We start from the raw sequence: 26,490 nt of genomic DNA, 5'->3' as shown, positions 1-26,490 counted from the left end.
TCCTCTGGCAGAAGGAGATACCAGAAAGTCAGGCTCAGCACAATACTAATATGGCCACTGTGTGCTCACATCTAAGCATTCCCCCATATTCCCTGTCCTGTCTCTGCGTTGGCCAATCTCACTTGACCCAAGCTTAGCTAACTGAACAGTGAAAGCCTGGGTGCCAAAATGGCTGGTTCTAATGACTCCCCACTGATTCAATGAACCTCATTTAGAGTGACTTACTATGCCAAGCAACAGGATTTGGGCCAAATGCTGTTATAGATGTAACTTAATGAGGGAGAACTACATTCTTTTTGCATTAGAACTGTAACTTCTCACTTAGTTTTATGGCTAGTTTTACAAACGTTGGTGAAGTACTGCTTTGGGATGCCTTGGAATTACAGAGGGAACTAATTACTTCAGAATGTAACTTCCTAGGTTTTGCTAATGAATGCTCTTCCCAACTTCCCAAGTAAGGGGTTAATGCGAAGCACTAACATTCTTGCAGTGTCTTGTGATGTACTGAAATGTATTACTCCTTGTGTATCACTTTTGCTTATTCCTCAAATAAACTGCTACCTTAATTTTTTCATCTTTAAATTGTAATGACAGGAAGTAAGCAGGAATAAAAATAGCCGTTGACAAGGAAGGCATTTTGTTAATAAAGAATATATATTTATTGGAGTATTGCATGGCAATCACAGTAAAATTTACAGACATTCCAGTCGGTACACATGTGCAGTAACCCTTTGGCTACTGCGTTTGAAGCAAAAAGTGCAATATTTTCTTTATGCTTTTAGACTACTTGGAAAGCTATAGGTGAAATAAAACATGGCTCCTGAAGAGACACCAAAGTACGTCCACACATAAGGGAGTGGAGCAAAATGGCACAATGGATCTACATGTAAACAGCTGGCCATAATCTATTTCCAGTCCAAATGGAACCCAATACAGAGCAAGAATATACATCATCAATCCTTCCCCATTCCCGAAGTGCAAGAAAGTGAAAGAATGCATCTTCCTTCAGGCAAGTCATGGTCAGGAGAATCTTCCGCTTCTATTTGACCTAGAATTGAGAAAAGAAGAATTAATATTCTCACAAGGAAGGCACGTTATATCGCTACCCCCTTCTCTGTGCCTTCTCCATCAACCTGTACTCACCCATTGCAAGATCACAGAATGTTGGGCTAGTTAAGTGAGGAGGGGCAGAAGATGGGAAAAGGGTACAGTCGAAAAAGTTGGATGGAGCAATTGGAGAAATGAAGTCAGAAGAAGCTGAGAGACGATGGAAAAAGAGCCGTTCTATAGTTAAGACAAAGAGAAAGAACACAGGAGAGAAATGAAAGAAGCGCTAAAGAAGTGGGCAAACAAGACTTAAGGAAAGATGAAGAAGACGAGTTATAGAATCACCCGCAGTGGAATGGATAGACTGTGCTAAGTAATAATACTGTATAACATTTCAATATAATATAATAACGTTTATAATAACTGTATTATTATAATTGTATTATTAAGAATAAAATAATTTTATTCTTATAAATAAAATAATAATATTCAGAAAAGATTGCCTGTTCCTTTTGTGTCTTGGTCTATACCAGTAAGAGTGGCCTGGTAGCCAGATGTGTGGTATAGAAGACAGACAGACAGACAGACAGACAGACAGACAGACAGACAGACATAGACAGACAGATAGACAGACAGACAGACAGACAGACAGACAGACTCATAGATAGATAGATAGATAGATAGACAGACAGACAGACAGACAGACAGACAGACAGACAGACAGACAGACAGACTATAGATAGATAGATAGATAGATAGATAGATAGATAGATAGATAGATAGATAGATAGATAGATAGATAGATAGATAGATAGATAGATAGATAGATAGATAGATAGATAGATAGATAGATAGATAGATAGATAGATAATTACTGGTACTTTTTATCTTCTCGAATTTCTTAGTTTGGCTGCCCTGCAACAAGTGAAAGGGCATTCAAAATCTATTTATGAACCTGGACATTTCAATTCAGAGCCCCCTTCCCCATTCCATGTCATCTTACCTTGATGACTGTGACTGTGGCACTGTAGAAAAGGCTCATGAGGAAGAGGATGATGAAGGTGGAGAGGACTGATGTGATGCTTTGGAGTTCTTCATCATCAGTGGTGTCTACGACCCCATCTAGGTAAGCTTTGGATAATACATGGACGTCAGCTTTTTCTGGAGTTGATGCAATCCCAGGATAGGCAGATGGGACGGAAGGGAACACAAAGGAGGTGGGGGCTTGGAAAATGAGAAAGGAACAGGACAGAGGTACTTCAGTAGACGATGGAGAATCCTACTACCCTCCCCATTAGGCAACAATCAAGCCTTGGCAATAAGCACCAAGAGATATGCGAAGATAGGGAGAGACACAGACGAGGGATTAAAAGAAAGCCATGGACTGGTGGCAGACGATCACGTTTCTTAACACTGTCCCCATGAAGGAACAAAAACACTGCATTTTCCAGAGAGAGAAAGAGTGCACAGTGCTAGGATTCTTCCTGCAACAGTACAATTATTGGGTCACATCATGATCAGGCAAGACTCAGTAGGAAAGGTAATGATACTAGGAAAAGTGGGGAAAAAAGAGAAAAAGAGTTTGAGATGGATTGAGTCAAGTGAAAGAAGAGTTGCTTCTACTTTTCAAGATCTGTTAATGACAGGATCTTTAGGACTTTATGAAGCCACTCGGGCACTGTAGGTTGGGAGTGGCTTGATGACACATAAAAACCACACAATCATTTCCGAGCATCTGATGAATGGCTTGGAGATGACCTGAGACACATCGGAATAATTCTGAACCTGGGATATGAATGAAGGTTTCAGACATGTATGGATTCTTTAGCAAAATTGCAGGGAACAGCTTATTTCATTAAGCGAGGAAAGCTGTAAATAGTTTAGCACCTCCGCCTTTGGTTGGTTTGACAACATGGTGGAGCGCTGGTCTATCTTTGATGTGCTGTTGGCCGGAAGCCCTGGGCTCATGTTGTTGAAACCATAGGTTTTTTAGATCATTTCATGAATTCCTTTAAGAAATTTCTGCTTGGGTTTATGGATTTTTATGCTACAGAGTTATACGTTACGGCATGAACTAAATTTTGGAAGCAAGGTTCATAAACTATGAGTGCAATGCACCTCACAGTGAGGGACAAAGGAGATGTCTCATCCTTGGAATGCAATGATTTAGGGTGGCTTTTTCTTTCGCTGGCTTGAATCCTATGTCACACTGGGATTCCAGAGTTCACACATCCCACAGAAATACCTGAAAACTGGTTCCCAGGCCTCTGGCACATGTTCTTGCACCACACAGGGGAGCGTCATTGTAAGGAAGGCAAATCACCCTCCTCCATTTCTGCTGATGGAAGGAATTATCTCAGGAGATTTCCACCACTGCGTTTAGGTCATTATCATAGCTATAATTTAGTCAGAATGAGGACATAGGTTGTGCAAAACCACAGCTGGGATTTGTGGCTCAGTAGAATTAAGTGCATGGCCTACCGTACTTAGAAATTCATAGAATCATGGAGTTGGAAGGGGCCTCTTAGGCCATGAAGTCCAACCCCTGCTCAGTGCAGGAATCCAAATCAGAGCAGATCTGACAGATGGTTGTCCAATTTTCTCCAGGGTTGGAGCATTCCAGAGATTGTTCTCTGTTCTTTCCATCATCCTGTCATATCCTTGGCTTTGTGAATGCATGTAGTTATATTAGTCTTTCTTTCTGTTGAGATATTTCTTTGTCCATAATCTGGTTGGTGCTCACATAAAGGTTGTGTAACTTGTCACAGCTAATTGTGACTAAAGGATAAAGTGCGGGGGTACATATTGTTTGCAGAACTGGGTGTGTGCCTAAGTACACAACTGACAGATGCCCTGACACTTTGTGAATTAGCCACCATTAGCCATAGTGAGTTAGGCAAACCCTACACGAGCACCAGCAGGATTCTGGCCTTTGGATTATATATCTTTTCATAGGCTAAACTTTGTTTGAACAGAAGTAGAAAATAGGTATGTCATTAAGGTTTCTGCAGAACAATTTACTCTAGGTTGCTTATGCAATGGAATCTAGCCATAAGCTGCAACAGAAGGCATTGTCCTCGCATCTGCAGCTGGGCATGGATGGAAACCAGTGATGAAAAAGGAGGGGGTGTTCAAGGAGACCCATATAGAATATTGAGCTCAATGGCATCCACTTTAATTTATCAGCGATCTAGAGTTCTTACACATTGGGGGTATAATGGGGCAAGGGTGGGATTTTATCCCATTTCACTTGCTTTGCTCTGGGTTGGATACGTGGTAGATGTATCTGAGGGCCAGACCAGCTTGCTATTGCTGGGCAGAAATACAAAACAGAATGGTTGTTGTGTGTTGTCATGGCAAAGCATTCTTCTCCATGGGTTGGGAGAGAAAGAATGGAGAGACTGTGTTTCCAAATGAAAACCTCCTTTCTACACACACCTACACCCAGCCTTCTTCCACACTTATCTCTCTTGAGCTGCTGCTAGACTGGAACCAGACGTAACATGCGCTTTTTGAGAGGTTCTCTAAAAGTGGTGCAGATACCACCCTTGTGGAAAAGGGATTCCTGGATACATCTATTTGAAGGGTGCTCCTAGACCTCCATAACCAGTCTTGGAGTAGCTGCAGGTTTGTGTTCTGTAATTCTTCCTGTGGTTCTGTGAGTGATGTGTGGCCTTTGTGAGGGCTACGGAAAAGCTGATGTGGCCAGTGCGATTAAAGACATGGATAATATGTTGAATGTGAGGTGTAGGCATGCTTCCTGCAAGTGAATCCCTCCTCCAAAAGTATGTCTTAGGCATATTTTCCTCCAAATATTAGTGACAGCAAAAGCAACCATTACATGTTTGATTTGTAGCAATGAAAGAGGTGACCCTCTATGTTAAAGCAGCTTGAGATCCTTTCATTGACCTTGGGTACAAAAATGGTGTTTTTTAAATTAATGCTATCCTATCAAGTTAAATAGAAGTCTCCATGAGCTCAGAAGTGTTGTGTTGCTGTTATCCAGCTAAACCATATCTGTGTGTACACACTTTTTATTGCCGCATCCAGTGTTTGCTTTAATTCCAGAGAGAAACATCAAGTCAAGAAGGACCAGCTTCTCCAAAGATAATCCTGTTAGCTGAGAATGACCGGAAACTACAATTGCTATATGTTTATATTTCTGTATATATGTTTATATACCAGTTATGTGTTTTTATATATGTGCACCCATGTGTTGATATTGAACGACTGCTCTTACCAAGTATTTTGTACAATATTTTGAAAACACTTCAGATTCTCCCTGATTTCTTTCTTATCAACTTTTGTACTAAGTTGAAAGGATGTATTGTGGGCATAGATTTGTTTTTGTGTGTGACCACTCCAGAAATGAGACATCTCCTTGATCCTATACAAATGTAACGAGGTATGTGCAAAGCCCTTCATATCTGTCCCTATGTGTACGGAGTTGCTTTGTTAGACTCTGAAGACCCTCTAGGGAAAGTGGATTAAGAGCTTTGGGTGACTCACGGCATCCAATTAGGGGAATAATAGATGAAAATGTATATAAGAAAAGATTGTCAATAAGCTTCTTATAATCTGTCTAAAACTTGTAGTGTTACATGTTTGTGTGGAAAGATTTGAAGTGGAGAAAGAAGATCTGGAAGGAGGAGAAATGAAAGAAAAGGCCAAGGTAGGGGAAGGAGGAGGAAAAAGTGTGGATGCGGTCAAAGAAGCCCATACTTGAATTACAAGTTCGCACTCTTCAACTTTGGGCATCCCATGATTTTAGCGTCCTTTGAAAACCCCAGGTTATAGTTAACCAGATGGGCATTTTCAAGGAAATTTAATTTCTCCATGATTTCAAAAGGGAATTGGGTATTTTAACCCATGCTGGTGCAATTGAAAATTAATATTAATTCGGATATCAACGTTTTCCCACAGCAATTTCCCACAGCAAAAAATCGATTTTTGTTTTGAAAAAAACAAGTTTTATTGCAAACAATGCCCTCTTTTCCAGAAAGATGTGGCTTTCACATCTCAGACACAACTTTCTTAGATCGTCGCCATCAGCTGCCAACTTTCCACAGAGGAATCAACAATAAAGCACAAGAGGACAAACACAGGGAACATAGGCCGATGGAAAGAAGAGCTGGAGAAGGGACTCGAGAGAGATGGTTAGTAACATGTGTTGACGGTGTCGGAAAGCACTAGGGAGACGTTGACAATGGTTGGTTTACCCGTGTTCTTGTCTATGGTCTTCTGCGTTGTGTTGAATGGCAAGCCCTCATGTCCCACCAGGCAAGTATAAGAATCTCCCGCGCTCCATTGCTGTTCATCGATGTTCAGCATACTGTAGGCAAAATACGTGTCCTGGCTCTTGGGCTCCAGCGTTGGGGTGCTGGTGAAGTACGTTCCAGGGCTCACCGGCTTATTGTTATGCAGCCATTGCACAAAGATGCCACTGGGAGAGAAACTTTTCATCAGGCAGGTGACGGTGGCCATTTCCCTCAGTGCTAGTTGTTCGGATGGAGGAGGAAGGACATAGACTGCCGGGGCGTGAACGGGAATACCTGGAGGGTGAAAAAAAATACGTGGAAGGAAAAAAAAATCAAATGTGCCTTCTTTATCCATTGAAAACATAATTTCTTAAATTCACGACAGCTCACTTAGATTTGGATTGTGTCGGTGGACATATTTGGAGACAGAAAAGGCCAATCACAAAACTGAACTGAAGCCTTTTAGGAGATAAATTGGACAAGTACAGGCTGGACAGAGAACAAATACAGCCCTCCTTTTTAGCGTTTCCTGTGGAAACCTGTGATCTAATGCTTGGCATTTGGTCTTGAACAGTTTCTCAGAAGACCCCAAAAGGCCATAAGGGTAAGAGCTGTAAAATGTCTGCCCAGATAATAATTTAGAAAATGAAGTGCTCTTCCCTCACCATGTTGTCCTGCAACAGCAATCTGTGATAATTAACCATGATAACTGTACATTCTCCTTATATTAAAGATAATGAGCTGCTCAATATCCATGGTGGAGGGACAGAGGTGAAAGGTCGTTCTTGTGCCCTTGTGCTGCCTGTGAATGTCTCATAGCCAAACGGATGGAGACTACGGGGACAGAATGCTGATAGATTTCTACTGTAATGCAGCAGTTCTTCTTACGTTATAAGGTATTCCTTGGGAAGTCATGCCAGTTGGAGAACTCAGTGGTTGAGGGATCTGGCTACGGAGACAGAGGTTGGGTGTTCGATTCCCCACTGTGCCTCAGGGTAAGCAGAGTCAGCTTGTGTGGCCTGGGGCAAGCTACATAGCCCCAAAGAAGGAAATGGGAAACCATTTTTGAATATCCTCTACTTGGAAAACCCTGAAAAGGGTTGCCATATTGACTTGGTGGAACATGAAGATGAAGGCAACTGGGAAATCATAATATGCACACCTTTATTCTAGCGGCCATTGGATGAAAGGGCATCTTGAGGATGAACTAGTTTTTCCTGGCGCTCTATGTTACTTTTAATTCAGGTGGCACTCCTTATTCTGGGGGGAGGGGGAAAAGACTGGAATTATTCTGAACCCTCTAAGGCCTGGCACATTGAGGACATCTGATGAAACAAAGGGTTCCAGTGCTTTGTGGTTTCATAGAAAACAGCACTTACCAAGAGGCTTTTTCAGTGACTTTTCTACAGGTTTGGGAAGTACGCCTGAAAATGCAACTTTACAGCTGAACGTGTCACCACTGTTCCAGTCGGCTATGCACACGGTGGTGGTTGCATCTATGGATTGCCTGCCATTTTCCTGATCTTGAGGTGCTCCAAGGTCTGTTACAAGTTCATCGCGGTTCAAGCCGTTGGACCTCCGTGTCCAAATTACATCCAGTAGTGAAAGATCCTGGTCATATGGTATGTTGGAGATTCTGCAGGTCAACTTAACTTCCTGGTTCACATAAATATCAGCATAGGATGGCGGGATGGTTTCCACTTGGACTTCTAGGGATTCTCCACAGGCTTTTCGAAAGAGAATAGAAGACAATGTTCAGTTCCACAATAAATCAGAAAACAGCCAATGTTGAAACCTGTTAGTTCTTCGTTCCTGCTTAAGAATCTTTTTTTTTTTTCTATATAGCCAACTAAAATCTCTTAGTGGTTGCCGGGATCTCAGTGTAATGTGTTTTGCCCTAAACATCTACTAAGAATCTCCTTTCACAGCTATGTCCTATGTTTAGGAAGTATGAACTTGGAAGGAGAGGCGCTTTGGGGTGTTTTGCCACAGTTGTGGAGAGTCAAAAAGGCCCAGTCCTTTGATTCTTTGAGAAAAACAGTGTACAGTGTTCCTACTTTGGCAGTGTTTGCTAGCTTTTAAGATATAGTTTTCAGAATGGGTCATGATATTTCCCTGTGTTTAATAGAAATATGTTTTGGGCACAAAAATTAGGATAAGTGTAATCTTGAACTTTTATATTTTAGTTTTGAGGGAACGTTTTTTTTTTAAAACAAAATATGGGATTTAAAGAAGCTATTTTAAGCAGCCATGTGATGAATTCTATATTTTTCACACGGATGCTTGTGAAATATCAAATTTGCTTTCAGGAGCAAAACTGACTTGGGAACAAATTCATGTTATTAAGTTGAACAGGAAGGGAAGCACATGGTTATCCTGACGGAATGCAGGGAATGCTTTGCTCAGTTGTACAGGTGGAAATAACACTCTACTGAAACAATTCTTTAGTTGTTCAAGTTCTCTTAAACCTTGAAGCTGAATTCCAGCTTACCTTCACAAAAGGCAGTCTTGTGGATCTCCAGGGTATTGTTGAACTTGTCATTTTGCACCGTGCAGGAGTATTTCTTGTCGGCACTCCAGTCCCTCAGAGTGACGATGAGTTCACTTCTGATGCCGTAGCCATTGCCGTTGTCTAAGCATAACTTGGTGGTGGTGAAGCCAGAGTCCAGCAGCTGTCCGTCCTTGAACCACTGGAGGGTGGTTTTCTCCGTGTAGAGGTTAGTTGCAGTACAGGTGATGGTGGAGTTTAAGTAGGGGGTCTGAAAGGCTTTGAGCGGTGGTGCTCGGATGTTCATTACAGGTTGAGGGCATACTTCTAGGCAAAGAAAATTGGAAATAGGGAAGATTAAGGCAAACAGGAATGACACCTTAAAGGCAAAATGTAAATGTGGGAATTGATGTATGTGGAGAACTCTGAAGAATGAAATCTCTCTTAGAATCGTAATTCATCATATTCAGATGTCTTCTAGCAGGCTGCGTGTCTGACTACACTGAGAACAGAACGCAAGGGTGGCTTTAATTTGTGTGGATTCATTTGGGTCATTATTTAAGGGTTCCATCACTAAAAGTAAACTGAATAGCACCTTTCCCATGCCACGGGCAAATCGTATAAAATCCACCTGCAACTACGATTCGAGGGTGGTGAGCGCTCCAACACGGGAGGCATTCAACAGAAAATAGGACCACCATCTGTCAAATCTGCTTTGACTCGGATTCCTGCCTTGAGCAGGAGGTAAGACTCGATGGCCTTATAAGCCACCTACTAGCCAAAATCCAGTTAGTTACGATCTCCCCTGCCAGATAATAATGGGGAGACAACTCCTCTGTAAGTTCCATTGATTCAGTGGGCCTACTCTAGTTGTGACTTATGAAACAAAGCAACAGGATTTCAGCCGACAGTGTATTTAGACAGGACTGTTTTCATGCTGCAGGGATCTGTAATACTGCCAATGGAAGTTTTTAAAATGTTGGGTTTTGTCATGGGCTGTTGGGAGTGTTTCTAGTTGACCAAGAGAAATCTGTTCACTTACCAACAGTAGGGCTACGAACAACGCGAACCACTTTGTTGACATCCGATTGCGTCGCTTGGCAGAAGAAGGGAGAGTAGGTTTCCCAGTCATGTACAGGAACGTTTGCTTGGGAGCTTGCAGTGTAGGTGCCGTCGGACAAAATGGATGGGAACCTCTTGAACTTGCCGGCATCAAGGCTGGCGTTGTTCTTATTATTCCAGGAGAAAGTGACGGAGTCGGGCAGGAAATCCTTGGCCAGGCACCCAATGGTGATATCCCCGTTCTCTGGGAAGCTCCCAGATGGAATGAGGGGGAAAAGAGAAGGAGCGCTTGGGGAAGCTGAGAGAGAAACATAAAGAAAAGGAGGGAGGGTTTTGGAAATACGTTCTTTTCGGAAAGAGTGACATATTCGTCTGGATCTGTGTGACCAAGAGGAAGTAAACAAACGCTTTGCTAGAAAGATAGACGTGATTATCGAAAAGTAAATAGGTCTTTTTTTTCTGCAACCAGTTGGCTGAGTGTTGTTTGTCAAGTGTGGTGTGGAAATCTCTATGACATTTTAATTCTGGACTCAATTTTCATCCCCATTTAAAGCAAATTCCCCTGGTATCCATGTGTATTGATCAGCATGGTACTGCCTCAAGGTCTTACATATCGGAGTGCCCCAAACTCTTCTCTTCTACTTCTCATCTATGTGGAAGAATTGACACCGTTTTCTCTTAGCGGCCATGCTGGCTGTCAGGTTTGGGGAATTATAATCCAAAACAGCCATTCCCATCCCCCGTCTCTACATATGTGCCGTGGATTCTCCTCTTTCCAGCTTAGATCAGCGATACATGCCCTTGGTCTTCCCATTCTCATTTTGACATGGTTAGTTCTCTCTCTGATGTACATTTGAGCACTGGGAAGAAAAAAATGGTTCGCTTTATAGGATCATTCTGAAAATCGATCGGGTCAGGTACTCAGGGAAAACGTGAAGCCAATGATTCCATTATTATTCCTGATAATACCAGCTAGAAGAAATCGGTCAGGCTCAGCACTTAACGTCTTCCTCCTTTTGGTATTAATGAGTGATCTGGCAAATTTCTGAAAAAAACATTCATTAAACTTTCATAGGATATGTACTGTAAAGGCAATTTTACCCTCAGTCATGGGTGACTTATGGAGTGTGAGGCTCCACCCCAAAATTTCCCCCCCTTATGTGTCATGTCTTTCACAAAGGAAGAAGCAAAATACATCATTTGGTCAGTTGAGCCAGAATTAATATGGAGGCTGGGAGTGATTTTTATACCGTCTATTAAAGGAAACAAATTTTGATGCATCTTGATGGAAAGAAAATGGGTTAGCAATGGAGAGAGTAGTCTGAAAAACAGAAACCAAATGGAGGTTTGTGACTTTTGCATGTAGTGTGTTCTGTTGCATTTGCTCTATTATCATGCTTTTAGAAAGCCGGTAGTTTGTCTCAATGGGTGACATTTTTAATATGAAGCAAAGATGTTCATGATACACTGACGACGCTATATAAGCATGCTTGTAAGTACACATACACAGTTAGACTGTCTCAAAAACGTAAATTTCCTTTTGTTCCTCTGAAGCACCTCTATATTATGCGGCAGAATTGACAAAGCCTGTGAAAGAACGCAAATTCTTGAGCAAACACAAACCATGTTGGAAAAAGCCATGAAGGAAAAAAACACACACACACATCAGAGAATTTTGAAAGGGGATTGCTCTTTATCAAGTTACTCTTGGTAGGGCACAGAAACCCCATAGCTATTATTTTGCTACAGTTGAGCGAAAGGTGAAAAACCCTCTGAAATCTTTAAAATAACCACTAGTTGCCTGGACATTGTTGCCAATTAACGAGTCTGACACTTACAGGAATTAAATGTTTCTATATTGGTAAACTTACTCTAACACTGGTTCTGTTTCAGAACTTATCCGAAACTGGCACTAAATGTGAGAAGACTCTAAGATGAGAAGGAAATCTAATCCACAGCAGCAACGTGGAACAGACTGCAAGAAAACTAGATTTGTGGCAAAACAGCATCTTACCGTTCAATGGCCAACATCCTGTGGCTTAGCATAGTAAATCCCATAGAGTAAGCCCATCGAATCAGTGAGGTTTTGATGAATAGCAAGCCCTGCATCTTTTCCCTGGCTGAGTAGAAGCTTTCAACAAGACTCCAGAAGCCACTCCAACCTAGCTCTAGCTACTAGAGATCTAAATGGCCTGGGTTTATCTCAGCTCACTGTTGGCTTCTCACTTTTCATTCTCATAGACCACACCAAGCAGGGATCCTGCAGGCTGTTTCCTAGCTGAGCATTCAACATTCCTATTGTTCCCTCTGTCCAAATTTTACTGCCCTAGAAAGACTTACACAATCTTTTGGGTTATCAGTTGGCTCAAAGACCCCGCCGTTATTTCTAAGCCCCCTCCGTCTTCTCCAGCTTTTCTTTAGCTAGATCCTGGGGTCAAGAGAAGCTCCTTTGTTTCTGCACCCAAGATGTAATGGGAAGGGACTCAAGGACACCTCCCCTCCTAAGCACAGCCATGAGATTCAGAGAAGCTAGGAGTTGCCACATGTTTTCTCCACAATTCTCGGAGGCACAGTAGAAGAGGGAATGATCCAGTGGTAGGTTACTCCAGCTGTTCTCTTTCCACCTACTCGGGTTATGGGATGTCTCAGGCTGATTTGAGAGCCTTGCCCGGAGAACAATCCAAGATGAATTCTGGACAACTGAGGAGCGCCTCCCACACTTCACGAAGCCACAGCTCAGTTGGATCCACACAAAGCTTTTCCTGAATAGAGCATTAGGATTTCGTAAGATCCTGGAGGCTCTTCTAAGAGCCACAACAGCTATTGATTAGAGAACCTCAGGTCCCGGCAAGCACTGCATTTCTGGAAAATATGAGAGCATGCTGGACTCCCTCATGATTCCAGAAGCCATGGGGAGGAAAACGCTTTCCTAGCTAAGCATCTCCAGTGACTCTACAAAGACTACATCCATTCTGTTTCTCTGTTTCAAACAAGCTAGGAGAGCTACTGCAACTTCCCCATCCTTTTTAGAACTAATAGCTCCACAAGGAGCTTCCCAGGTCTTCCCTGATGAGCACTGCATTTAAAGAGACTCCTATTGCTCTCCCAACCCTAGTGAAAGCTGCTAAGAAATTAAAATGGTGGCTCCATGCTTAGTGTTATATTTTGGATAAACTAGGGGGATGCTGGCAGGCTTACTCTGCTCTTCAGAAGCTATGGTTCAGCAGGGAGTCTCCTCCCATTCCTCTAGCTAGACACCGGCTATCAAGGGAGTTTGGGGTGCATAGCAACATCAGGTTTAGCTGCTGCAGATCTGAATACTTTGCCAATCATCTAAATGATAGACTTGGGCAATGGCAGGAGCTGTGGGTTGTGACCAGCTAGAAGGCTGCCGGGAGCTGCTACTGCTGTCCCCAGAGCCACAGCTTGGAAAGAAGCCCTTCAGCTTCTCCCTAAGAGAACATTGGGTTGTACCGACTCTCCAGCAGTGCTCTGCCCCTTGTCTAGAGATGTAAAATGAGCACAGCTGAGCATGGCTAGCGTTGAGGTGTAGACAAGCTACCGGGAGCTTCCACGTTGCCTGGGGCTTCTCCCCTCGTCGCTGAAGCTACAGCTGAGCTGTGCGCCCTCCGGTTTCTCCCTAGCTGACCAGCAGCTCTGGAGAAGCTCGGATCTTTCACATACCTCGCCTGTAGCTGCCTTCAATCTGAAGGCTAAGCGATGGGCTTCTGACCAGCTAGAAGGCTAGCAGGAGCTTCTCCCGCTGTTCCCAGAGCCACAGCTTGGAAAGAAGCACTTCAATCTCTCCCTAACTAGGTTTTACCGACTCTCGAGCTGTGCTCTGTCCCTTGTCTAGAGACCTAAAACAAGCACAGCTCAGCGCTAGCCCTGAGGTGTAGACAAGCTACAGGTTGCAGTAGCTTCTCCCCTCGTCCCTGAAGCTACAGCTGAGCTGTGAGCTCCCCAGCTTCTCCCCAAGCTCTCCCACAGCTCTGGAAAAGCTAGGACTGCTCATGTACCTTGCCTCTAGCTACCTTCAATCTGAAGGCTAATCAATGCGGTGGTGACCAGCTAGAAGGCTGCCGGCAGCTTCTCCCGCTGTTCCCAGAGCTACAGCTTGAAAAGAACCCCCCAGCTTCTCCTTAGGTGAACACTGGGTTTTAGAGACTCCCCATCTAGGCTCTGTAGCTTGTCTAGAGATCTAATATGAGCACAGTTCAGCAAGGCTAGCCCTGAGCTGTAGACAAGCTAGAGGTGCCCGGGAGCTTCTCCCCTCACCCCTGGAGCTATAGCTGAGCTGTGAACTCCCCAGCTTCTCCCCAGCTCTCCTGCAGCTCTGGAGAAGCTACGACTGCTCACATACCTCAGCCATAGATGCCTTCATTCTGAAGGCTAAGCAATGGGCTTGTGACCAGCTAGATGGCTACCAAGAGCTTCTCCCGTTGTTCCCAGAGCTACAGCTTGGAAAGAAGCTCTTCAACTTCTCCCTTACTGGGTTTTACTGACTCTCAAGCTCTGCTCCGTCCCTTGTTTAGAGATCTAAAATGAGCACAACTTAGAATGGCTAGCTCTGAGCTGTAGACAAGCTACAGATTGCAAGGAGCTTCTCCCCTTGTCCCTGAAGCTACAGCTGAGCTGTGAGCCCCTCCTGGCTTCTCCCTAGCTCACCCGCAGCTAGGGAGAAGCTAGTACTGCTCACATACTTCACCTCTAGCTACCTTTAATCTCAAGGCTAAGCAACGGGGTTGTGACCAGCTAGAAGGCTGCCAGGAGCTTCTCCCGCTTTTCCCAGAGCTACAGCTCAGAAAGAAACCCTCCCTAGCTTCTCCCTAGCTAAACACTGGATTTTAGAGACTCCCCGGCTAGGCTCTGTAGCTCGTCTAGATACCTAATGTGAGTATAGCTCAGCAGGGCTAGCACAGGGCTAGCACTGCGCTACAGGTTTCCGGCAGCTTCTCCCTACGTCCCTGAAGCTACAGCTGAGCTGGGAGCTCCCCAGCTTCTCCCTAGCTCACCCGCAGCTCTGGAGAAGCTAGAACTGCTCATGTACCTCGCCTTTAGCTGCCTTCAATCTGAAGGTTAAGCAATGGAGTTGTGACCAGCTAGAAGGCTGCCAGGAGCTTCTCCCGCTGTTCCGAATGCTAAAGAACCTCCCAGCTTCTCCTTAGGTGAACACTGGGTTTTAGAGACTTCCCGGCTAGGCTCTGTAGCTCATCTAGAGATCTAATATGAGCACAGCTCAGCAAGGCTAGTGCTGAGGTGTAGACAAGCTACAGGTTGCCAGGAGCTTCTTCCCTCGTCCCTGGAGCTACAGCTGAGCTATGAGCCCTTCCCCCAGCTTTTCCATAGCTCACCAGCAGCTCTGGAGAAGCTGGGACTGCTCACATACCTCGCCTGTAGCTGCCTTCAATCTGAAGGCTAAGCGATGGGCTTGTGACCAGCCAGAAGGCTACCAGGACCTTCTCCGGCTGTTCCCAGACCTTCAGCTTGAAAAGAAACCCTCCCTAGCTTCTCCCTAGCTAAACACTGGATTTTAGAGACTCCCCGGCTACGCTCTGTAGCTCGTCTAGATATCTAATATGAGCACAGCTCAGGATGGCTGGCACTCAGTTGTAGACAAGCCACAGGTTGCAAGGAGCTTCTCCCCTCACCCCTGGAGCTATAGCTGAGCTGTGAGCCCCCCTGGCTTCTCCCTAGCTCGCCAGCAGCTCTGGAGAAGTTAGGACTGCTCACATACCTCGCCTGTAGCTGCCTTCATTCTGAAGGCTATGCAATGGGGTTGTGACCAGCTAGAAGGCTGCCGAGAGCTTCTCCTACTTTTCCCAGAGCTATAGTTTGGGAATAAGCCTTCCGTAGCTTCTCCCTTGCTGGTTCCTGGGTTTTAGAGAGCCTCTGGTTGCTCTCCTTGCCCTGGCTATATCTGCTCAGCAGCAAACCCTCTGGGATTCCCCTAGCTGTAGCATCCCAGCAATTTGCTTTATGCTTAGTTTTCTATAAGCTAAGGGAATGCCGGTTGCATATACCCTGGTTCCTTAAGTCACAGCTTGGCTGGGAGCTCCCTAGCTCTTTCATAGCCAAGCATTGGCTACAGAAAAAGCTTCCTTGCTGATCGAGCTCGGCTCTGGCTCTTTCAGATCTGAATAGTTTTCAGGTCCCATGTCTGAGCAGCAAGCTTCGGACAAGCCAGGGAGATGCCTGCTTTGTTGTTCCTGCCAGCTCTCTCTAGCAGAAAGCGTGGCTTTGGAGAAGCGCAGGCTTCTCTTCAACCCACAGCTATCGCCGTGATAGATCTGAAAGGTTGGCATGCGTCCCCGCTTTTCACAGAGCTTGGCTGCATGGTTCTCCATTGGCAGTGAGCCTAAAATTTGTCCCTATCCGAGTGCTGGCTACGGCGAGGTTACAGCGGCTCACGGACCTCAGCTGTAGCTGTAACAGATCCAAATGGTGTGCAGGATCCAGAGCTGAGCCGTGGGCTTCTAACCAGCTGGGGAAAACTGGATTCTTTCCCCTTTCTTCTTAAAGCTATAGCACGGCACTGAGACCCCCAACTTTTTCCCGAATGGCAAGCTTGGCTTTGGAGGGACCTGATCCACTTCTCAGCCTTAGCTAGGGCAGATCTGAAAGTTCTGTGCACATTTCAGCTCTACACTAGGCTTCAGATAAGCTATGGCAACACAGGAGCCTCCATGCCATTACTGATCTGACCTGAGCATTAAGGATGCTTAGGATCTCAAACAAGGTGGTGAACACCTTGTCAAGCTGAGATGGCAGATGAGTCTAGCTCACCAGTTGGGCACCCTAGATTTGGTGAAGAGGTTCCATGCCATCATGTGGCATGAATTTCTGGAATGCTCGGGGCGTTCCAGTTGGTTGGAAGTGGTGACTGGCAATCACTGATACTTCAGTTCCATGATCCTATCTGTCCGTTTGTCCATCTGTCTATCTCTCTGCCTCTCCTAAAGGACTCCATACTCGTACTATTAATCACATTTATAACTAATAGGAATTAAGAATGGATAAAATATATTTAAATTAAACTAATAAGCAACGATGGTCCAAAATTAATTAATGAATATGCAACAATGAAACAAAATAGTTTGACATCATAAAATTCCTTGCCCTGCCGAATAAGAATTCAGAGAAATTCAGAAGAATTCCTCTTTTGAATCAAAATAACAGCCTACTGTCTATCTGTACCAACCAGCCAACCAACCAATCAATCCGATAAATTACGAAGCCAGACAGAAGTTTCAATTGGAAGAAAGTACTGCTCAAAGATAAAAATCTATTAAAAACCTAATTGTATGGTATAAAAAAGATTAGAAAAGGTAGTTAAAATGTAAAATAATTTATGATATTTGCCCGCTCAGTTAAGAAAACAATAAAAATGGATGCCCGGATTATTCAGGAAAAAAGAAAAAAAAAAAAAAAAAGGAAAAAACCAGTAGCATATTAAAGTTTGCTGCCACCAATTCATTGTCATCTTAATTCACAAAAATAGCAAATAATAATATACATGGCTAAAAAGCGGCTGTATAACTTCATGCCACATGTTCAAGAAGCATAAAAAGAATCATTTCTAAAGTCTAAATAGTTATACAGCATCGACAGGCACATTAAAAGAATTGATAGAGAAATAAATCAGATAATCTTTTTCTTACCATTTAAATGTATGATTTCTTGATGTCAAAATCTACACAAACCTCTAAGACTGCAGAATCAATTGTCCGGAGGACAGAAATAATATTTCTTTCTTCAAACCAAAACTTGATTAATCCAGGTTTGTTTTTTTTTTTGGTGCAGGATGAAAAACAGAAATCTGACAAAGGCAGGTGTTACTTGTTGTTTTTGAAACCCTAAGGCTATTTTTTGACATGTGAAACCACTCAAGATACAAGAAAAACGGTCAGATGGAACACATGAGCTTAAAATAAACCGAAACCAAGAAACGAATCTGTAGCCACCTGTTGTCTGAATTCCCCTGAAAAGCTCCTATTTTCTGATCGGTCTTTCTATTTTTAGTAAAATGAACAACATCCCCACCACCACCTTTCATAGATCTTTTATAATCATTTTTGATAGCATTTTAATTAAGAATAATTAACTCAACTTTATTTGAGGCGATTCAGGAAGAAAATGTTGTTCCCTAAAGGTTTAATCTAAGCTACAAAATCTTCAGAGTCTTAATTTAATAAGTTTCCTCCCTAAAGTAAAAAACCTGAAAAAATGCAGGATCTCATAAACCAATAAAATGAGTCAGATAAACTGTCAAATTAAAAATATATAGAGAGATTAAAGATAATTTAAATTTACTGTGACATGAATTTTAGGGAAAAAAAAACTGTTTTACCTAACAGATATGAAGTACTTTGCAGTAGGGTCTGCCTCATGAAAGGTTATTCCAAAATACTTTGTGACATTTTAAGACAATTAGTTGGATCCGTATACGGTCATATTTCACACAGACCCACTGAAATCAGCACAAACAAATCCCATTGATTTCAATGACGTTAAATCTGACTAAATCCAACCCTTTGTTCTTGGCACTACATAGCCAATTTTCTGGTAGATGAATAATTAGACACATACCTCTAATATGGAAAGATAAATATCAAGTTGGATAAAAATAATTGAAGGAAGAAAAAAATATAAGTGAGGGAGAAAGAGATGACTGAGAAAGAGAAACAGATGATAGACAGACAGGTTCGTGTTTTTGTAAACTATTGGTTAGTTATCAAAAAGGTTCAAATTCTACATTTAAACTTTTGATTCACCAAGAAAGAGGAAAAAGGCAAAATGCCCTGTTTTCCTCAGGATACATAACAACCCTGATCTTTGCAGTTCACACCAACTGTCAAAATGCTTTAGAACAGAACTAAGACAGAGAAAGAATGAGTTTTTTAAGTGAGACTCAGTGTCTTCACCACCAAAGAAAAACTCTATTGCAGAGAGAAATGAAATTAATTCAGAACTGAAAAAAAAAATAGAGATTTACCTCAAGAAACGGTGACCAGGGTTCCCTTTCCCCAGTAATCAAAGCCATAGTTATGCGTCAACCCAAATGTCAGAAAATGCTGTACTTAATACTCTAAACAGCCATTTGGGATGGGATAAATAATGTAAACTTGAATTATTCTCTTCTCTTCTACTGTCCCTGATTACCTGAAGTCCCTTTAAATTCATTCCCCCCTCACATCTCTTAGAAAGAAAGAATAAAGTCCCTAAATAATTCTATTTCCTTGAACCATTTTGTAGAGCACAAAGCAAGTTCCATTTTCTCAATTCTAACATTTCTGGCCACTTTAAGATATTGAGAAATCATAGTTCAACAGTTTCATAGAATGGAAAAAAAATACAATTAGAGGGTAGCAATAAAGCAAAGTGGGCAGCCAGATTATTTTGATCTCTGAGTTCTGTGGTGGATCAAGTGTTGAGTTTTCTCTGAAACAGATTTGCTATTTCCAAAAGTTGTCTTAGACTAGCAATAATCACAATCAAAATCATCTTAAATGGGTATATTTGAAGGAAAATAATTATTACCTGATGTAACGGTGACCAGGGTTCCCAGTCCCCAGACGTCGAACCAGTTATCACTCTGGGATATGTTTATGGGACAACGCTACAAGAATCTTCTGTCCCAAATTGCTTAGTTCTTCATTTAAACTGAGTTGATTTTTAAAGTCTATGCATCAATGTGCATTTACATGGAAGCAAACCCTATGGAACTCAGTGGCTCATATTTCAAGTAAACACATACAGAGTCAGTTGGTTGCATTTTTCCCCTTTTTCAGAAGTAGGGTTATTAAGAAAGTCTTAACCAACTTCAGATCATAATCTCAAAAATACCTAATTTTATAAGAAGATAAAACTTGCCTCTCTTTCTCTGGGTCGGATTAAAGGCTCACCCATCTCCACTAAAAAAAGACAGTCTTATTACTCTGGAAAAATCCCATTAAACTAAATTGGAGTTACTTTGGAGCAATATTGTGCCACCTTCCCTCAAGTCCTAGGTTTCTCCAATAGAACGGGCAAGGTCCACCAAAAGAGATGACAGACTTTTCAAAGACCTCACTTAGCAAATTAGAAACATTACAGTTTAAACAAACAGTGGGTTTAAAAGGAAATGAAATCGTACCTGCACTGACGACGACCGAGGTTCCTTCTCCCCAGTAGTCAAAGTAGTCACATTGCCTCAACCCTTTCTACGGTATGTACAAAAACCTAACACGAAATCCTTCCATCCAAAGGAACTATGATTATCCCTCAGAAGATGGTTTTAGGGCTCTCCCAGAAATGTAACTTAAGAGGCACTTAAAAAACAACAACCCAATTACCCAGACTCACAGAATAAAACCAAATCTTCCTTGTTCAAGACCCTCCCGACAATTAATAAAAACAACAAAACATCTCCTGACGCCTGAAAAACTAAACAATTTACTGTGGTGAAGACTTTGTAGATTTCGTGGTTTAGGCTGTGGTAAACGCTAACTTTTTAAATGCCAGAAAACGCTTTCGATTTTTGTTCTGACAGAATATGGTGGTTCCTTGTTTAGAATTAGCTGGTTTAATGGGGGGGGGGAATTGTCTATTTAGGAATTAATTTCTCTAAGTGCCTGTTTGATCATAAACCATTGCTGAGTCCTGTACCAGACAAATGTTCTATTAAGTAAACTGAAGTTGCTTTCTAATGGATCAATATTTACTTTAGAATTAATAGGCTGAAAAAGGCAGCTGAAACGGCCACTATGGGTGACGATGTGCCCGTCTGACAATCATTTCGATTTTTAAAAAAATCATGCAAAATTCTAAAAAAGCACACTAGATAGAAGAAGGGAATTTAACTTACCGCTGGTCACTGTAACCATAGTTCCTTGTCCCCAAGAATCGAAAGCATAGTAGTCACAGTGGTGTGAATTTCTACCTCAGATGACTAAAAACGTCGTGATCTTAGACCTCAAGGATCCAGAGGTCACATCTTGATTTTTCCATTCTATGTTACATTTCAGATTGTATTGATGCACCCAACTTTTAATTATTATTAATAAATATCACACCCCCTACATCAGGTAAATTATATCCACCTTGGCCTCAAAGTTCAAGAAGTTAGACACCAAAATCTCCTGGGTTCGTAACAGAAGGAGATTCTGCCCAACAAGGAGACAGGAAAAACCTATCCTCCATGTATATTTAGGACATCAACAAGCATCAGCAAAGATTTAACTGGAAAAGATTTGGATTAGATGTTTGAACGAATGGAAATATAGAAGGGAAAATCTTTACCTGGTGTGACGATCACCGAGGTTCCTTGTCCCCAATAATAGAAGTCGTCACATTGATTAATCTATCAATACCATGGGCACAAAAACTGAAAAGCACTGTTCTGTTGTTAAGACTACTGACGTGGTCTTATTGGTTATACTCTCCAACAGATTAAAACAATTTAAACTTTAGTTGGCTAGAGGTGATATAAAATAGATCTTCTTGCTTTTTTTGGTGGAATCTATCTAACATTTTTAGTGAAAATGAACCTACACCGATGTTTATATCTAGTATAATTTGTTCTGAACCAAAACCAAGGCAGCGTGAAACACCTTTGTTAGTAGTTATGGTTTTCAGACAAATTGAGTTGCTAAAGAATGACATTTCAAGCCAACTTTTCACTGAGTAGAATAAGTAGGTTATTTTTTTACCTGAGGTGACTGTCACGAAGATCCCTTGCCCCCAGAGATCGAAGTAAGCATAGTAGCACACCCCTCAATTCTCTATTAAGAGGTGTGCAAAATCCTTATAGAATTAGTAGTTGGAAAAATCCCATCTAATTGCTAAAGGACCACCTGTCCCTCAACAAGACAGATGGATGTGTCCACCTCCCTCAGTTGACCCATTCTAACCAAGACAAAAATTCCTCAGTCTCAGAAATCACAGTAAGTAGAGTAGTATCTTTGATACTGTATGGCTGACTTTACATTTCATAGGAACGAACCAAATTTCACCTCAAAGTTTAAAGACACCTGGAAGCATCAGCAGAAGAATGGACCAAACCTAATCTTTGGGGAATCCTTTTGAAACAACCTTTCAACAGACAGAAGTAATTAGGGATATATGTCTTACCTGAAGTCACTGTGACCAGGGTTCCTATCCCCCAGTAGTCGAATCTCCAATAGTCACACTAGTTGAGTCACTTTTAGGTGATGTACAAAAAGTGGACCTATCCTTTTCGAATAACGAATTGGAGTACTTTTTAAGAGGGAATGGACAAGTCCAAAGACTTCTGGGAGAACTTACGGAAAAGTAAGGGCATTCCGATTTGTGGTTTAAGCTTCCACGGTTTAAATAACGCCTGTTAGCAAATTTCCTACCATTATCCACTCTGTCGGTTATTATCAGCCTGAGCCACATAAAGGACCAGCGGAGTTTCTCATTTTACCAACATTAAGCAGGAATCCACCATCCAGTTCCTCTAAGATTGTTCTAATGACATAAAACAGATATTCTAGAGTAATTCTAGTTTGGTTCCCTTGTTAAAAAGAAGTTCACTAGGGATTTCTTCAAAGGAAGAAATTCCGGCAACTGGGTCTGAATCCTTCTAAACGTTAGTCAGTAACGGGGAAAGAGACCAACTTTTTCAGAATTTAGGAGAAGAGACTGAAAAATTCTCATTTGCTAGTTGGATATGAGGAAAAACACAACATTTGTGAAATAAAAATGCTTACCTGAGGTGACGAGCAGAGACGTTCCCGATCCCCAGTGATCAAAGCCCCAGTAACACAGAGGTATTTTTGACTAGGACTCTGGCATCAAAACCTATTCTGATTTTTTTTCTTTTGATTGTATGTGTGGTTTTAAAAATGCACACATGTTAAGGCTGCTGGTCTAACTGTCACTTAAGAAGGGTCAGAGGCTTGCCTATTTTACTTTTACCGACGAGAAAAGTATTTGAGAAAAATCTCCAAGTAATCGGTTGCCAAACCAAATGGTTCAATAGTGGAGTAGACATCAGTTTTAAGCGACAACTGAATATGTTTTAAGATGTAAGTCTTGGGGAGGTCTCAGTGGAGAAGATAGCCCTTACCAACCACGATCTCAAAGTTACATTTCACAGGGTGTGGAAATCCAAAAATAGCAAGCATGTTCCAATATTAAACAGATTAGAATTTAAAAAGTTTTACCTGCCGTTACGGTCACCATTGTCCCTTGGCCCCAATCGTAAAATGCGTAGCACATTGATAGGGCTCCATGTTTTCTCTGTACAAAATCTCTTTCTTAATAAAGAGTTATCTCTTAACTTACAAACTACGCTACAAGCTCAGTCTCTTATGAACTATTTTAAAGATGATTTTCATCCTGGATCTTAACATTGGTCCCACAGACAAGTTTAGAAGAAGAAAACAGATCTATGACCTCTTCATATGTCATATATCAAAGCCTGAGAGATATCCGTGTCTCCATTACATTTTCTTCTTTGTGATAATTGACGACAATCTAGCCATTCCCAAATACTTCAGGTTCACATTGTAAGAGCTGTATCAATGAGATCTAGCTGGAGAAAAACTCCTTGAGCGCTTCTTACTTTAGTATACAAAGAAACCCTGATATAACATATTTTTTAAATCAAACCTTAGATCTCTTTTACTCTGCGTATCTTTATTTATTTCAGTGGGGATAAAGATTTTAAGTTGTTCACCCACATTAACTAGTAACTCAGGGGGGAAAAAGTCTGATTTTGCAAGAGAAAAAAAAAGATATATCAATCGCTACGTACGAACTTGAAATTTCACTCTTTGAAAAGAACTGGCGGTGACATTGGCAAGTGAAGTCCCTTTAGCTAAAATCCACACAAAGTATTCACAAGAAGTCCCCATTGTTATAAGGCATTTCATAAATCTAGACCAGTTATGATCACAGCTGAAATAATCTCCTTACCTGGACTGACGGAAACCATGACGCCTTGTCCCCAGTAATCAAAAGCACCCCAGTAACACAACAATGAATTGTCCAGAGCAGGCTGTTCAAATACTCATGGAAAGGCGTGTCATAAAACCCCCCTTAACATATGCAGAATTCATGAAGTACGAACTTGATGGAAAAGTGAGGTACTTACCTGAGCTGACGATAACCATGGTGCCTTGTCCCCAGTTATAGAAAGCATTCCAGCCACACAGTAGTTCTTTACCCTTACGGTTAAGCATAAAAATGTGCCCCCAGAAGCTACAGCTGAATCTTTTGACCCTGACCACATCTATCTGAGTCTCTAGTAAGCATTCCGTTGTCACTGCTCCTTTTCCACATCGCCTAGGTAGTCACAAATATGGGTTCTATGGCAGAGTAGCTTCAAAGTCACATTACAACAACACAGGGATAAATTCCAAGATCTCCCCACCCCTAGGCTCTCTGTTGTTGACTTCCTTGATGTACAAAACATTATGTCAGTTTTTGCAGTGGTCTCTAAAATATCTTTCTCACAGATACATAATTTTAATTCTCTGCTCAAATTACATATCTGTGAGATGGGAACAATGGTCAGGGATTGATGGCTTAAATTGATTTATCTGGCTCACAATTGCTGTTTGCTAGTAGGTTCAATGGTTGAAAGTTGGCCAATAGTATGCAGTAGCTGAAATCCTGTTGCTTTGTGTAGTTGTGACTAAAGTAGGCTCATTGAATCAGCAGGGATTTAGTGAGTCAACAGGATTTCAATCATTGGCTGAAATCCTCTTGTTTAACATGCTAAGCCACACTAGAGTAGGGTTATTTTTTCAGCAGGCATCTGGTTGTTGTTGCTTAGTTGTTTAGTTGTGTCCGACTCTTTGTGACCCCATGGACCAGAGCATGCCAGGCCCTCCTGTCTTCCACTGCCTCCCGGAGTTGGGTCAAATTCATATTGGCTGCTTCAATGACACTGTCTAACCATCTCGTCCTCTGTCATCCCCTTCTCCTCTTGCCCTCACACTTTCTCAACATCAGGGTCTTTTCCAGGGAGTCTTCTTTTCTCATGAGATGGCCAAAGGATTGGAGCCTCAGCTTCAGGATCTGTCCTTCCAGTGAGCATTCAGGGTTAATTTCCTTTAGAATGGATAGGTTTGTTCTCCTTGCAGTCCAGGGGACTCTCAAGAGCCTCCTCCAGCACAATTCAAAAGTATCAATTCTTCAGCGATCAGCCTTCTTGTGACTTACTTTAGTATTGTAAGTCACAATGAGAGTAGATTGATTTGAATCCATTGAATTTACAGAGAAGATGACTCACCAAATCCTTAATGATCTAATGGACCTACTCTAGTGTGAGTTACTGTGCAAAGCAAAAGGGTTTCAGCCCATGTTTTCATAATATAGGGATTTAACCAAAACTGGTGTAGGGTGCTCTATAACAGTTATTGCAAAATTGGGTGAAAGGAGGAGAGCTGCCTTCTTCAAGAGACAGTGGAAATCATCTATAGATCAGAAAATCTTGGAAGGGTGGATGAAATAGAAGGGGAAAAAATAGGCAGACTAAACAAGAAAAGAAAGAATGAAAAATAAGGAAGAAAAACAGTTATGATCTTTGATTTAATCAAGGTCTGGAAGAGTTCATTTTTTAGAATTCTGGGAATTATAGTACAACACCCCCTCTTTCCAAGCAACAGATTTGAGTCAGAAAATGGCAGAGCCATCACTATCATGGAGCATTACATGTGATCGTTCAGACTATCCTCATTATAAGTAAAGTCTTCTCGATCAATAAGCGCTTACTGAACAGTTGTTTCCATAATGGTTGGAAGGACCCACTGCATGCTGTGGCATGACTGAACATTAGATTTCCTGTCACTGCGATAAACAAAAATCTGCAACTCAATAAACCATCTTAATCTTGACACCCACTGAAATACAGTTCAGAACATCATGGCCACAATCTTTATCTATAATCTCCAGCACTCCTGTGGCATTTAAAAAAAAAATACTTTACCTCTCTTTTTTGGCAGAATGAAAGAAAACCATTTCTTCTCCTCAGAAAATAAGAGCCTATTTCACATGAATTAACATGTAATATCTGTTCCTCCATTGTGAACTGGGATTCATGTTATACTTTTGAAAATCAGTCATAAATTTTGCTGTAGGTGTTGGAAACATCACCATACCATGTCTAGGATATGCCTTGAATTCCTTTGATCAGTGTGATCCAAACTGTATTATATATTCCCAAATGCTTTTGCAATAACAATTCTTCAGTTTTGAAAATGTTTCCTTAATGTTTCAGATTTTTGGAAGGGAAAGTACCAAATTTTTTGAGAAATCTGAAAAGTGTTGGGGGATCTGAATTTCATGTAGGTCAGGATCCAGGATTTCAGGATCAGTGTTGGGAAGGCCACCATATTCCCATTGGGGTATTGAACTTGAGTTCCTTAGCCATTATCTCCCTCCTCATGTTATAGGGTAAGCTGATTTTGAAACACCATACACCTTGAAAAACCCCCCACTACAACAAGGTTGGTATTCTGTTTAATATTTATGTATGTTGAGCTATGGTCGGTTTCCAAAAGATCTCCTGTATGCAGAATAGTGCAGGGAAATTGCCCCAGAGGGAGACTACAGCTGCAATACAAGGATATCAGCCAGCGGGATCCGAAGGCCTTAGGAATGGACCTCAACAGATGGGAAACC

At 41.9% G+C, this 26,490-nt stretch overlaps 3 gene segments (V, D, J or C); all 3 read right to left on the bottom strand.

The window, feature by feature from the left end:
• Positions 1 to 19,913, bottom strand: part of LOC110071146 (immunoglobulin heavy constant epsilon-like) — a 75,320-nt gene extending 55,407 nt beyond the window's left edge. Inside the window, exon 1 of the C gene segment in view lies at positions 19,396 to 19,913.
• LOC110071218 (Ig gamma chain C region-like) overlaps positions 1 to 22,304 on the bottom strand; it is a 107,057-nt gene extending 84,753 nt beyond the window's left edge. Inside the window, exon 1 of the C gene segment in view lies at positions 21,967 to 22,304.
• Positions 636 to 23,812, bottom strand: LOC140701375 (immunoglobulin heavy constant mu-like). The segment is given in 7 exon segments: positions 636 to 1,048; positions 2,051 to 2,271; positions 6,267 to 6,599; positions 7,685 to 8,032; positions 8,797 to 9,117; positions 9,836 to 10,153; positions 23,779 to 23,812. Coding segments are annotated over 7 exon segments (1,569 nt in total).
• Positions 23,813 to 26,490: the final 2,678 nt, after the last annotated feature.

This window comes from Pogona vitticeps, chromosome 6, assembly GCF_051106095.1.
Source record: "Pogona vitticeps strain Pit_001003342236 chromosome 6, PviZW2.1, whole genome shotgun sequence".
In the NCBI taxonomy this organism is placed as follows: Eukaryota; Metazoa; Chordata; class Lepidosauria; order Squamata; family Agamidae; genus Pogona; species Pogona vitticeps.
The sequence above is the reverse complement of the archived record's forward strand: the minus strand, read 5'-3'. Positions and strand labels throughout refer to the sequence as shown.